Source organism: Dysidea avara, chromosome 13, assembly GCF_963678975.1.
Source record: "Dysidea avara chromosome 13, odDysAvar1.4, whole genome shotgun sequence".
NCBI lineage: Eukaryota > Metazoa > Porifera > Demospongiae > Dictyoceratida > Dysideidae > Dysidea > Dysidea avara.
Genome location: NC_089284.1, coordinates 11,298,140 through 11,313,347, shown reverse-complemented (window position 1 = coordinate 11,313,347; position 15,208 = coordinate 11,298,140). Strand labels below are relative to the sequence as shown.

Below are 15,208 nucleotides of genomic sequence, written 5' to 3'. Positions count from 1 at the left end.
TTTTGCCGGAGTGTTAGCTAGCTAGCACTCCAGCAAAATCTAATAGCGGTATTCAAGTTGGCAAAGTCTCTAAGGTTCTATACTATTATATTCATGCGTGCCTAGTAGGTATAACACCACATTGGAGCAGTTTTACAAGTTTATAAATTATTCAAACAAACCTGCACAGTTTCTTACAGAAACCACCTGTTTCTGTGATGTGCATTATATAGAATCATGCATGCACAATACCAATCATAGTAATGGCCTGTCCAATAACTGATGTGGGTGGGGCTAGATTACCACTTGGAATGGCCTAATACCTAGCTGAACCCATGGTATACAAAGGATGCTGTGCACGCGATAACCAACATGTCATTGCACGTGATCAATGCATTACTGAAGTCGTGTGTTTGGTGTGCACAGGCGGAAGAGAAGAAGCAAACTAGCTAGTCTTACGCAGCTTATTATGATGGAATCAGAGGGTGTGCCAACTGATGGGGAAATTTACCAGTATCTTCCTGCATTCAAAACTTCAACACATCCATCAGTGCCTACAGAGTACAGCCCCAACTACTAGTGTTGATCGTGAAAATTATCGGTCTTTGAAACCCTATCGATAATCCTAGCTCATGACTTCTCCTCTGATCTCTGTGCAGTAGTAAATTTATTTGCTATAGCATGTTTGCCTGCCACATAGCTACATACATCATCCGGCATACATCACTTTTGATGTACGTAGCTCAAATCATTAGAAAAGCAAAGAGATGACTCAATCTTAGTTATGTTTCACAGAATCATTAATCGGTATGTAGATATCCCTTATGATCATATCCTTCATAAGTCCCAAGCACCACCCGTAGTAGTAGCAGGAAATACCTACATTTACCCTCAAGAATTGATTCCTACATGCAATCATTCTTCCCTAGAGCAATTAGACTATGCATGGATTCACCTACCTGATCACCTCGTGGAAACTGATAATGTTGATACTTTTAAATCTTTACTATTATAGTTACATGTAATTAAGTTTATTATCATTTATTTGTTAACTAATCATGTACATTATACTCGTGATTGAGGTTTGTACATTATACAATAATAATATAATAAATAATGCCATTCAATCACACATACCTGCATGCCGTCTATTAATTTTGGTATGGATATTAACTAGTGTGACTGTATTAAATTATGCTCGTGTGTCTCTACCTACTGAGATAACGACGTATAGCTATAGTATAGTATTACGTCCTGATATTGTAATTTACAATCCTCAGAGCTCATCCATTGCACTGTTGGAATTAACATGTCCACTAGACTCTATTCATCATATTCAGTCAGCTCGATCTAGAAAACAGAACAAAACTGATTACCTTCAGTTGTTGGCTGAATTTGATCGCCTCAACATCGCTAATTATTATGAAACAATTGAGATAACAGTATTGGGGCATTACCAATTCTCTTCTATCCAGAACTTGGTCAATTTGTTTAGGTTTATCCTTCCTGAGTTAAACACATCAAAAAGTGGAATCAGGAGTTGGCGGTTAGATGAAGCAGCCTCTGCCAGTATCTCTGCCTCTCAGAGGATTTTCATGGTGAGACAATGTAAAGAGTGGTGTCCGAACTAGATACGTAGTTAGCTAATATTGTAATTATCATTGTAATTTTATGTGTATAATCGTGTGTGGTTTTTTTTCTCTTTTTGTACCTTTCCATGCCCACAGTAGTGCTCTAGGCAGCCTACTCTGTGGTCGCATGCAGTCCGAGGTTACACATGCTTCTTTCTTTTTTAAAGCTTCGTATATACTCAACAATATTATTTATAGCTGAAACATGCTCAAAGTTGATGTACTATGAGTGTTGTCACGTAGAAAAAGAATTTCTGGCCACAGTTTTTGATGTATACACACAGATTTGTGAAGCTAATAATTTTACTGCCTGTCTTGCACAGACCGGCATATGCTTCTAGGGTGAACATAATATAGCTGTGTGCAAGAGGTGTGGTAACAGAAATGTGCCACATGCACAAATTATCAGCCATTTTTGTAGGGCAACAGAACAATGTCAACTGCATCAAGGTTTTGAGGACTAAAACCATTAATAAACTTGAGCATGGAAGAATCAGTTGTTTTTTTCACACGCTGAAAAGGTAAGTTTTGGGAGGTGATTAAAATTTTGTGTTCATAAACCACCTGTACAGAAAAGTCACTCCATTTTTTCAGCAAAGCCCGAATATCGATGAAGGTATGACTACAAGGTTTCTATTTCAGGTAGTGATTAATGATGAATTGATTAGTGAGTAGAAATACTTCAAAAAAGTTTAGCTACCTGCATTGATTTTACTGATCTTTTTACCCTACACAAATTCAGATTGCATGATGTAATTTAGTACCACGTCTTCCATGCAGTCTACAAAATATGTATGTTTTGTGAGATCATGGTCCATCAGTAATGCATGGAATTCTCCACACTTCTCAATGGGCTGTTATTTATTGGCCAAATTTGTATATTTTGTGAGTTTTCAGTTCCCGATGGACTGTTATTGGCCTTGTGCCTTAAATGTAATACATGATTTCAAAGTCATATAACAGAACCCCACCTAACCCACCACCCACTCAGATTTTACACGGTTCAGTTTACCACGAGAACGCAGAAAATTCTAAAAATATTGGAACCATCCTGCATGCATGGCAGGATAGCTCCAGTCCATTGGTATCTTTGGTAAAGATTTCATCTATCAAGGCTACTTAGTTACCACCCTTAGATTGCAAATATATATCATTAGCTTTGTCACCTTGATCTTCCTCAAGTGTGCTAGATTGCAGATCGGTGTAGGTGCTTGGATGATATGGATACGTACTGGTTTATAATCTAAAATCAATGAGTGCATGCATGCACGTACTTGATGAAGGATCTGTGCAAGAGTACCATGCATGGTTGCACCTGTGTCATTTGCCAACCTCCAGTCACATACGTAAGTTGCAATCAGTTTATAGCTTCACTTTACTGTTGATAATGATTGATAACATGCACCAGCTATTATTATAATAAGCATGGTGGTCAGGTTCATATGCAATCAAAATCACGATGATGTTTAACATTAATATTTTAGTATCAAAATTAAGTACAGGTGTATAGCTGTATATTTCTGAAGGTCTGCTGAGCTTCATGTAATGCTACAAATAGCACATGTATTTATATAGTTATTTTCAGATTGATTGTTACATCTGATAACACTTGTGTATTGATACATGTTGGTCATTGTTGTTTCTTTGGCCAAGTTTTGATTTCATTGTTTACTAGTAGTTTCAATTCTTTATTCCATACGATCAATTCATGATTATATGCATATGTTATGATCATGACATCTCCACATGTAGCTCAGCCATACATCATACAAATCAAATACAACAGATACCTCCAACAACCCCTAGTAATATTCCAGTAAGTGTTGGTATGTTAATTTATAAATGCAATAATGTCTATTGTTATAACAGGTTGTGGTGACCTTGAATGGTATAGAACAGTTAATATACCTGCCAAGCTGCCAAACTATCTTGTTCTGTCAGTGATAAATCTTTTCTGCCTATTTCCGATAGAAGTTTTTAGCACTGATATACTCCCTATATGCAGTGGCAAATACAGGGAGGTTGCAATGGTTTCAGCTGAAACCCCCTCTGAAAATAGTACGCGCCCCAAATTTATTGATGACTCATCGTGTGGTTGATAAAATCGCTACGAGTTATACGTAGTGTGTTATAGTAGGATTTTCTACTCACAATTATGGCATTTAAGAGCAGGATGTGATTTTTTTTTTTTTGGTCTTCGACTTACAGCTAGGCTGAAGTTGAGTGGAATCTGAAACCCCCTCTGAAAATTTCTAGATCCGCCATTGCTATGGGTATGAATAATCATTTACTATACTGTATGGCAAAGCTCTCCAGACAGTGAGTAGCTACTACTACAGAGCAATTCCACTCAAATACGAGAACTACATAGCTTGAACTAGCATTACAGTTGGTAAGCCAGGTGCAGCAAATTCAAAACTGAATTGTCTAATATTTAAAGAACTAGCTATTATTCTCCATTATAACTGAAAAGAGAGTTTAAATTCAGTAATTTTAATTTAATGTAAAAGAAAACAAACAACACGTACTTTATAGCCAGCAGCAAGGCAGCATCAACCTCATATACAGTACGTATATTCTCCTGTCAATTGTCATCCCATCATTCCTACATAGTAATGCACAATGCATAAAATTTATATTGGTTGTGATGTGGTACATTTAGTTGGAGGAATTTACAAAATGCTAGCTATGTATCACATTATATTCTATAGGTGGACTACTTATACAAGAAAGGTCAATATAAGGAAGCAGTACTGATTTCTTTTTAGAGTAGCAACTGTCAACTATCTCAGTATTGTACTTGGATACTTTATGATCATCCTTGCCATTACTTTTACTGTGTTTTTTACAATTATTTCATTATGGACAAATGGCTACTGTGATGAACTGATGGTTTGTGTTAAATACATAATTGTGTCATGCAATGCATCAACTGATTGTTATACCAATGGTTGCATGTGATATTGACATATAGGCATGCGGTAGACAATAAGTTGACAATAACAAATCCAACTAGTTAGTAAAAGTAACAACCAATTTTTACTCAGCAACAAAATGCATCCTCTGTTAGGATATGTATATATGTGACCCAGTCTGGGAAAACCGGTCTTATTGCTGCCCATGTCATCAGATTTGATTTTTCACCCAGAAAACAAAGCTACATGAATAAACTATCTAATTTCACAATCAAAATCAGCTAGACTTAAGTGGTCTGCTTTTGCTGGCTGCTTTTCCCAAGCCCAGTGGCAATCTGTACGTGCAGTGCGGGGCTTTAATTTAATGGAGCTATGGTCAGCCTGGGGATGTCACAGTGTTAAGTGCTCATATAATTATAACTAAGCTATATAGCATATTCTCACAGGTCCCCAGTGGGATAGCATTTACATGCAGATTATTGATGTATATATGATGTATATATGCAAAGCCTTGTAAGGGTAGCATGCTAACTTACAAAGTTATTTATTGGTAAGGTGGATAGAATAAGGAGAAGGAATAGGGAAAAAATGAAGATGCACACATGATCAAAAATCTCTACCGCATCTAATAAAACACGCAAAGGTATTTGAAATACTAGTGCATAAGATGGAATTCAATTTCTTCTATTATAACGATTTCTTCCATGTCAACAAATTTGAGTCAAAAATCAAGACCCATAATTATAAGCACTACAAGGTGTTAGTGTAGTTTTAAAAGGCAATATTCCAAAATCTAAACAGTGTCTAGTAGAGACACAACTCCTCAGACCATTCCTGCATGCTTGCAGAGCTTCACAAACACACAAACTTGCACTTAATTGTGACACTGTATAATACCATATAACTGTACAGATATATCTATACCAAGGTCTGTCACTTGCTCATCTTAGAATATTCTGCAAAGAATTAATTCTTTAGTCAGCATCCCCCTTGTATAGATCCATGAAACATACGTATATTTCATATAGTAATCAACCAAACAAAATTCACAGTTTTAAACTTGTATTCTTACCACTAGTACTGGAGGAAACCCATGCATGCATCCTTAAATTTAAATGTATATACATAGACTCTAAAAATATGCTTATAAGCATATAATTCTATACAATATATCATGCCTTCAGTCATGCATGAGTAACTGAAAATAGCCTTTCTCCCATATGCATTAAATTCCAAGTGAGAAAATGCTATTCAAGTGCATAAGCCTAGCCAGTGTGTCTAAATGTATGGCTACAAATGTCCTTTAACTTAATTAGCATATATGTACAGGAAGCAGCAACATCAAAAAAATCAATATTTTACCAAAATAGTTGGGTGCAAGTTAGCATATTAAAAAGCACATAATGGTAATAAAAAAATATTAATGGTAATCTATATACATATTTTCATCCAACCAACCATGGATGTCACAATTCATGTGTGATTATATATGCATAAAACTATAACTATACTCAATGATTAGCTACATCTGTAGTTTGCTAAGTTATGTAGTTATACAACTGACTATAGTGTAAGCACATTTTCCTATAGCTAGTAATCATATTATGTAATATAATTATTATACGTAGATGAAGGCTACTACATATAACAAACAATTTTATACAACATCATCTTGTTTAGTATAAACCGAATGATATGTATTACCAAGAGAGTATAATTGTGACTGAAGTTTGGAAAATCAGTACATACGTCACATGCAAAATACATAGAAATCTACACTTACTATGTGCCACCACAAAAACATTTATGCACCTGTTAAATATTTCATAAAATTTCTTGTAATTTAAGGTACTGACTACTGATTATAATCACTTTAAAGCTGAGTAGAGGTTTGTAATACCTTATTTCAAAAGTCCATACCATATATAGGGCTATATATATTATGACCTCTTGTTTATTTTAACTATAAAAATATTCCAGTTGCAAAATGTGAAAATCTGGTCATATTATAGAATACACTTAACTAAACATGCTGTGATCTAACTGTCATCACAACTGATGTTTATTTGAACTGTTTTTGATATCTGAAAATGTAATGCAAAACAGTACATATGATACACGAAAGCAGTTAAGTTACTAGTGTCAACTGGCTGCAGTTTGCTATGGTGGTACTGCCACTGAAACCACGACAAATATGATGGAGCAAACAAAGAAGATGGATCCAACTGTAAATCCAACAATGTTGAGAGATCTCACAGTGTTAGAAGCCCTCTTTGCCTCTTCATAGTTACCTGCTCTGAATTTAGCGTCTACCTATAAAATATATATATATATACTGCAACTCTAACCATATTAACTAAGTAAGATGCTATGAATTCTTCATTGCCATCATTATCTGTCCCAGGTGCAGTACAAAAGGTGTTTGGGAATATATCTATTAATAATAGTTATATGCAGCTGACACAAATCCAGCCATTTAGTCTTGGCTGTTACTTTTATTTATCCTGAGTATAGTTTGCACTTGAAAACACAACCACCATCATATACTGTATATTGTGTGCTAAAGCAAAAAGAAGTGGACACAAAGAAGGACAAAGGTAAGATCATGACTTTTACAGCACACCAAAAGGCACATGTCAGAAACCCACACTTTCACATTATCCTTCTTGTTAGGTTGTGTCATTCATTGTGTTCATAATGGCAAACAGCAACAATGCACACATGCATTCCAGTGCAATCCATATAATTATATATACTAAAAAAGATCTGGCTCAAGTGATATTTATAAAGTGCTAGCCATATGACGTAACTGTTTGAAGCCATAAATTGTTAGTCACTCAGTCCATCCGTCGGTCAGTAAGTCCAGGCAGTTTATCAGCTGGTTGGTCAGTACGGTCAGTCAGTCAGTTGGTCAGTCAGTCATTCAGTCAGTAAGTCCAGTCAGTCAGTCAGCTGGTTGGTCAGTCCAGTCAGTCAGTCAACTGGTTGGTCAGTACGGACAGTCAGTCGGTCACTCAGTCAGTCAGTCGGTTGGTTGGTCTGTCAGTCAGTCCATCGGTCTGTCAGTCGGTCGGTCGGTCGGTCGGTCGGTCGGTCGGTCGGTCGGTCGGTCGGTCGGTCGGTCGGTCAGTCAGTCGGTTGATCAGTCAGTCAGTTGGTTGGTCAGTCAGTCAGTTGGTCAGTCAGTCAAGTCAGTCAATTAGTCAGTCAGTTGGTCAATCTCTTAGTCAATAACATTTTTTGCTTTATAAACTTTCTGAAAAGGCATATTACATTGCTTGATTGTACCCAACAAATACTGTCAAGGATGCATGAATGTACTATGAGACTAGCTTCTGATAAATAAAAACCCTACATCAGTTAAATTGGCAAACTCTACAAGATCGACGCAAAAACAATAGACTAATCCTTTTATTTAAATTAGTAAATTATCTACTTATTGTTCTGCACCACTACTTGCCATCTCCATCCTTTCCAAACACTAGAGCTAACCATCAATTAAAATTTTCTCACTACCAATCAAGAACAGAAATCTATCGAAACTCCTTTTTCCCCAAGATGACCATTGAATGGAATTCCTTACCCTATCCTGATCTTCATGAAATTGACACCAACACATTTAGGTCATACTTATTTACTTAATAATGTAATTGTACGTTAGTGTGTTACCCATAAGGGTTTTGCTAATCAATAAATAAATAAATAATAAAATATATTATGGTTGGGAAACAATAACTCCTATACTATTTAACTTTTTTTCTGTAGTAAATGGTGACTTAACAGTCTCCAGTTCACCTTTACAGATACTTATGTTCATGTAGCCATTGACACACACGGAAATGTACACAACAATATTGTATGTGTGCTAACATGCTGTGCCTGCAGATTAACAAAAGCCTGCCTTTAAAGAAGTAAGGATACTATGTGGTGTGGAGCATTAGAATTTGGTACATTGGATTTTAGAAACTACTACATTAAAAGTCTGCCAAAATACCACCCTCAGGCTACATACAACAAACAATATGATTCATACACTTAGAGAGTAGCTTAATGCTGCAATTCCAATAGGGAAACAGCAGCAGATCAGATTCACCAATGACAGTGCAAGATGGTTTGGAGGACAAGCAACAAGAGTGGTCCGCTGCTGTGCTACGGCCACCACCTACAATGATACACACATTACTATATTCACTTAGTTTATATAACAAACTTACCGAAAAATTAGTAGTTGCTGCTTGTGACTGCTGTTGTGAATGGGCTGTAGAGATGATCAACACAATTGTAGCTTAAATAAGCACATGTGTGCTCATGGATTAGAAATGCATGAATGTATTGAATGACAAATCAACACTTTTATTTTACATGTTGACCATTTGCATTGGTAAATAATACTCCCTAACTACAAGTATAAATCACCAAAATGAAACTAAAACTTGTCACTGTCTTCAATAACACTTACAAAGTAATAGCATACAGAGACATGAAATCATTAGTTTACTACATTTCACATACATTGTTGCTATATCACCGTTATTGATGCATTACACATGCCAAGTTTCACAATATTTCCTGTCTGATGGAGTCCATGTTTCAATGTAATGATTCTAACATTCGAAATGCATATAACAAAAGCCTGAAAATAGATATGTTTTGAATTCTAATGTAGGTTCTCTATCACGGTCCATCACAACCATGCAATGAATTTAAGCTTTACAAAGCAACAGGGTGCATGGCTAACGTGGCAATCTCTGTATTCTATACATTTCCTATCAGGTATAGAAAAGCTCACTTACTTAATATTATAATTTCACAAGACATACATAGCCTTTGTGTAAACTACAATGAACATGGGCTGAGTGAGGGGCTTGAAATTAATCCCATCAATCTTCACTATGGTATCTCATGTATCTGTATAGCTATAACCAGACAATGTACATGTACATAAAACTTTGATCACATGTACTTTTATAAATAATTGTATATAGAGTATAAGTACTTGTATTATGATGTGCATATTACATTACTATATAGATACACGCTGTACCTATATATGTAAAGAGTGTATAGAGCCAATAAGTTATGACCATATCCTGCTATAGCTCCACTGCCTTTGCACAAAATCAGCTAAAAGTGACTGGGTGATACACTTGTGCGTAAGCCTCTGGTAGATTCAAAGAAAGATAAAATAAATGTAGCTACTCGGAACAAATAATATTCTAATGTACAAAAGCCTTCCTCCTAGCAGTACATTATTTATTTATTTATTTACTAAGGCTTTACAGCACAAGTGCTGAAGGTCTGTAGGACACCTGGTCCTACAGCCTGTTTTTTAAAGTTGTTATAGAAAGTGTGTTTGAAAAGGTGGAGAAAGGAGAAAAAATCCATGACTGGACCTAGGCAGCCTTCGCCTTACTGCAAGCTAGCATGCAACATTTCTGTCATGGCTCAGTATAAAACAACTGATCTAATAACACTTCATAGTATACTGCCATCAACAGTACTAGTGGAGTTATGAAGCCTGATTGTTAACATTTTGAATGATGCAATCAGACATAACTGCAAGCTGTGGATCAAGTCACCACCTGGTCTAGGATTGTTTTCTGCATTCAACAGTTTTAGTAACATGTTTCTGACTGCCTGCTACACAGGTTTGTAGTAGCCCTCTTTGCAGGTCCCTATATGATCATTTATATAATATATCTCTACCACACAATGATAGCAAGCAAGGCGAGACTATTTTTTCATTGTCTGACATCATGACAACTGCAATACACAATAATAGGAGCCCTCAAATTATCATTCAGTACATATATAGGATCTGGTAATTGATGAAGTGACTTCCATCGCCATTACAACTCACCTGAGTAAGGTACCTGAACACAAAACCAAAAGTTGGTGTGTGTAGCGTCAATTAATCCTCATGCTGTTTGTTTAGTACTCTGTTCAGGATTGGATGAAGTCATAAGTCATTGGCGTTGCCAGGATTTTTAAGGGGAGTTCCAACAGTATAACATTAAGCCACCAGCAGCTGGGGCGCCCTCAGGCATTAAACATTTGATTGGTCAAAAACTCCTACATTTCATGCACGAATTAGCTGCTAATACATTAATTTAATAGTGAATTAATTATATTTGTTTAGCCCCTGGGAAACGGCTAGGTTGGTCCATATTGCTACAATTAATGTTCGGTCTAAAGATGGTTATCCTTTCTCAATAAAAATGGCAAAGCTTTCAAGGGGCTTGTGCCCCATCTGTAGATCCTTCCCTGAGAGATGAATGTAAGTTTTACTATAAATTGTAAGTGCGCTTTATTTGTGCTGCCAAACTTAGTGTGTTAGGTTCCTGTTGGATTCTTAGGAATCTAGCCAAATTTCAAAGGGGGTTTCCTGAAATCCTTGGGAACCCCCTCCTTACATTATAAGTGAAACAACTGGTTCTCACATCACCATTACAACCCACCGGGGTGTGCTGGATTGGTTGGTCCTTTACCTGTGGGAACTGGAGGGTAAACATGGAAAGCAGAGACTGTTCAAGGTGTTTACTATGAACCAACAAGCCCTAAGAGGCAGTAGCATTTCAGCTGCTTGTTTATTTTTGTTCAGTATATAGATAAAAGATAGAAATTGAAGGGTTTTCAAATATTAAAGGACATATGCATGCAGTAGTGCTCTCCACAGCATCCAGTTACATTGACAGCTATATAACTATAGTTACATCATTCAAGCATTCCCACTCCTTTAGTACTCCTCCAAGTGGCTTCTTTCCAACAACACAAACCCATGGATGTTAACTTTGTCCAGACATTCTCATGCTGACATTCTCATACTAGTGTGTTGTTATATCCAGCCTTGATTCACAGTTACATCCAAAGTTGTAAAGTTACAGAGTCAAGCTACAGAGTTATAATACCCGCTACATGTATGGTTGTGTAGTATCTTATAGCTACGTAACTCAGTAGCTAGCTAGCTAGCTATTTATTATAATGGCCCATAGCTCTCCCCAACATATAAAAACCGACAGTTATTTTTTTCTGCTGCCTTGACATTTGTTAATTCTGCATTTCTCAATTTCTGTGTTAGCAATAGCTAGCTAGAGTAACTCACTAAATATTGGATGGGCTCCAAAATCAGACACAATTATTCGAGCCACAACAGGAAGTTTTGAACAACTCATATGTCTTTGGATAGTTCAAGGCTGTGGGACTTTGCACACCAGGTATCAGCTTTCTCAGCTTCTTTGTCTGGTGGCAGTAGCCCTGCAAAGTCATTTCCAATTAATATGTATAATCAGGGAAAAAAAAGTTGATTCACGGACACCCACAGTTCACAAATCACACTTACATCCAATCAACAGTTTTATGTCTTCACTTTGTAGAACAACTCAACTACGTTCTAAATATCCCCAGTTTGTATTAATCAAATCCTTTAAATCACAAATTACAAATCAAATGCGTCACTGGAGTAATCATAACACCATGAATTTAAGTGTACAGAAGTATACGGTGTTTGCAAAAGTATAGTTAGTATACAGTACACATTTCCTGTAAACTTATCTCAAACAACGTATACTTGATCAAATTTCCATATTATGGTGCAATCAGCTATTACAAAAGCCATTAGGTACAGTATGTTACTATTATAACTTAGAAAAACTGACACCAAAAGGTATAAAAAATGAGGAATAAAAGGTACAAAGGGCACTCAAACCATGGACCTCCAGCTGAAGAGCAGCATTCCTAACCACTGTACCACTGGTGCTAGCTACCAACTTTTATTATTTTTGCCATTGCTATTTAATGTTACAAATGTAAATCACTATATATCTAACCAAGAGTTCATAATATATATAGGGAGCCCTCCCTATATATATTATGAACTTTTGATCTAACCCATACCCTAACCTAACCTAATGTTTTAAAACATTGTCCTAATCCTATTCGAGCTTCCTCCTAATCCTAAGGGTGCTGTCCTAGTCCCAAGAGCACTGTTCCTAATCCTAGGGGTGCTGCTCCTAATCCTAGGGGTGGTTTTCTAACCCTAGTGGTGCTGTTCCTAATCCTAGGAACACAGTAAGAGTGCGAAATTATGCGAAATTACGATTAAAAAAACGAAATGGTAACATACTGTACATAATGGTTAGTCGATTAGATTTGTGATTAAAAGGATTTGATTAAATAAACTGGGAATATTTAGAAAGTAGATGAGTTGCTCTAAAAAGTGAAGATATAAAACTGTTGATTGGATGTAGCTTGATTTGATTTAACCTCCAAGCAATCGGCTACAGCCATTCTTCCTTGCCTGGAGGGACACATTACAATACATAGATAATACACACAAAACTAAATAAAGCAAGGTATAACCGATACAAAGACAACCAAGGTAAACAACTTAAAACACACACACACACACACACACACACACACACACACACACACACACACACACACACACACACACAAAACATGCATATAGTTACAATCATATTAATGTTATCAAAGGAGTGAGTCACAGTGCCGCTTAAGGACATCCACGTAGCTACTCATAAAATGGAGAATTACTACAGTCAGTTACAGATCAGGATGGTAATGCACTCGTCAATTTCATGGGGCGTCCCCACACCCCAGGTGGGGATTTGACATTGCTTCTTGTCCTCACCCCTGGGGCAATTGACAGTTGTCCAATTCACTGACTGATTTTTGGTAGTTGCAGGTTTATTACTAGTCGCATGCATGAAATATGCACTTAGTCATCCTTGAGGTGTTGTCAAATCCCCTACTATGGGGGTGGGGACATAGTGGGGATTTGACAGCCAATTTTTCCCCAGTAGTGGGGAATTTGACACCACAATTTGTCAAATCTCCTGTATTCCCCCACTCTCCCCGGAGGTGGGGTGGGTGGGGCATGAAATTGACAAGTGCATAATGCATTCCACCATTAAATGTTTAGTTATACTGAACGAAAAAACGTTGAGTAAAGCATAAGCGAAGCATACTGGTATGTTCGCAAAATATACTGGTGTCCTTGTACTATAAGAAGTAGTTCCACCAAAAACAATTGGTGGTTCAAGTGGAATACATTTATTTGAAGTGTGATTGTAAACTGTGGGTGTCCGTGAATCGACTTTTTTTCCGGATTATGCACCTATCAATGTATTGCCCCACTGCCCCCCCCCCCCCCCCCCCCTCGGGCATATATGGGGCTATAGTGGGGATTTGACACAGCCGAATGTCAAATGCCCCATAGTAGGGAAAACCTATCGTGTCAAATCCCCACCGTTGGCCCCAGTTGCAACGCGGCGGGATTAACTCGGGATTTGACATATAGCGAAGGAAGTTACAACAAAAAATATTTGGGCACTTACTGAACGATCGTCAAATGCCCCATAGTGGGGAAGCAGTTTCGTGTCAATTCCCCCTGTAAAGCCCCACTTACGCCCGAGGGGGGGTGGTGGGGCAATACATTGATAGCTAGCGGGTGCATTATACGGAAATGACTTTGGCAGGCTAGGGCTGCTGCCTCCAGAAAAAGAAGCCGAGAAAGCTGATACTCTATGTGCAAAGTCCCATAACCTTGAAGACATATAAGTTGTTCAAAAATTCCTGTTGTAGCTCGAGTGATCGACCCCGTCCGATCAGTTTGGCCGGGAGTCCGTCCGATCATTCGGTGAGTTAATTGCTCTATATAGACTAGTATAGCTATAGCAACGTTGCCCTCCGGAGATGTAACAGTGCGGCGCAATAACATGTCATTGGTTACCAGTGTGACCTTACAACGTCTAACACAGTTAACCACGGGACGGGAACTTACCATATGGCGGAGCCGGGCGCTGAACGATAGGGCTCACAGGTTGATATTCCTTATGATCGGTAGGGTTAGCAGCAGATCGATATAATTCCATGTGATCAGCAGCTGCTAAGTCAGGAGGATATGCTTCCATTGATGGTTGTGCTGAAGTGTACTGGTCAGTGGTAGTTGCTTGCTCCATCTCAGTTACGCTTGATCTCAGTCTCGATCTCAGCTGAATTTTACCACGCCGGATAACTCAAAATCGCTCGTTTTAAATTGCATTACTTGCACGTGACTATCGCATCAGGAGCCCATAATTATAAGCTCCTGCTATCATAATGATTAAAAGATAAAATTTCGATAGCTTGAGGGCTATAATAAAATTAATCTTTCCAAATGATCAACTAATGTGTATACTGTAAACACTTATCATCTGATGGCTCTCCTGCTGGTAGCTATAGAGCAACCAGTGTGTGCATGCTTATACTATAGTTATAGTCTTATCATTGTGATGGTTCTCTAGCTCGTAGTCAGTTTACGCATGATATTGTGCAGTCCCTTGACTTGCATACAGTTAAGTAGTACCGTGCCAGTCATTATCATAAGATGTACTGAGTTGATACACCCAACCTTCAATAGTGCTACAATGCACAAACTGAAGCACTGCATGGTGTAATAGTGTTATATCAAGTAGCTAGTGTTGACTCTCATCAAGAAGTGCTTACATCAGTCAATCTGTTTTGACTTTCAACCTTCCAAGTGTGTTTCACTTCATTTTAGTAGCCATTGTGTTGTGTCCACCACACGATTTTCAATGTCAACCACGATTTTCTGATGTCAACTGCACAAATTCCTTGGCAAGAGCATAGGAATTTCTTTCTCAGCCATCCAAAAGTTGG

At 37.5% G+C, this 15,208-nt stretch overlaps 1 protein-coding gene and 1 long non-coding RNA gene across 2 annotated transcripts; one reads left to right on the top strand and one right to left on the bottom strand.

Annotated features, from left to right (window-relative positions):
* Window positions 1-1,263: 1,263 nt before the first annotated feature.
* On the top strand, window positions 1,264-4,520 carry LOC136242760 (uncharacterized). Its single transcript, XR_010694639.1, has 3 exons — window positions 1,264-1,577; window positions 3,363-3,426; window positions 4,322-4,520. It is a non-coding gene; the product is annotated as an uncharacterized lncRNA (long non-coding RNA).
* A 2,128-nt stretch (window positions 4,521-6,648) lies between these two features.
* Window positions 6,649-14,566, bottom strand: LOC136243634 (synapse differentiation-inducing gene protein 1-like). The gene is made up of 4 exons (XM_066035177.1): window positions 14,331-14,566; window positions 8,740-8,783; window positions 8,559-8,687; window positions 6,649-6,838 (listed from the first exon to the last, which is right to left on the bottom strand). Exons 1-4 carry the CDS (start codon window positions 14,506-14,508, stop codon window positions 6,686-6,688), a joined length of 504 nt encoding a protein of 167 aa, XP_065891249.1. The 5' UTR covers window positions 14,509-14,566; the 3' UTR covers window positions 6,649-6,685.
* Between the last annotated feature and the right edge of the window lie 642 nt (window positions 14,567-15,208).

Bases quoted from the DNA above. Each gene is read 5' to 3' on its own strand.
- LOC136243634 (XM_066035177.1), bottom strand. From the start codon at position 14,508: ATGGAGCAAGCAACTACCACTGACCAGTACACTTCAGCACAACCATCA. The intron at 8,784-14,330 runs GTAAGTTCCCGT...TCATCTCTACAG, and splicing joins GCGCCCGGCTCCGCCATATG to CCCATTCACAACAGCAGTCA. The intron at 8,688-8,739 runs GTAAGTTTGTTA...GTATCATTGTAG, and splicing joins CAGCAACTACTAATTTTTCG to GTGGTGGCCGTAGCACAGCA.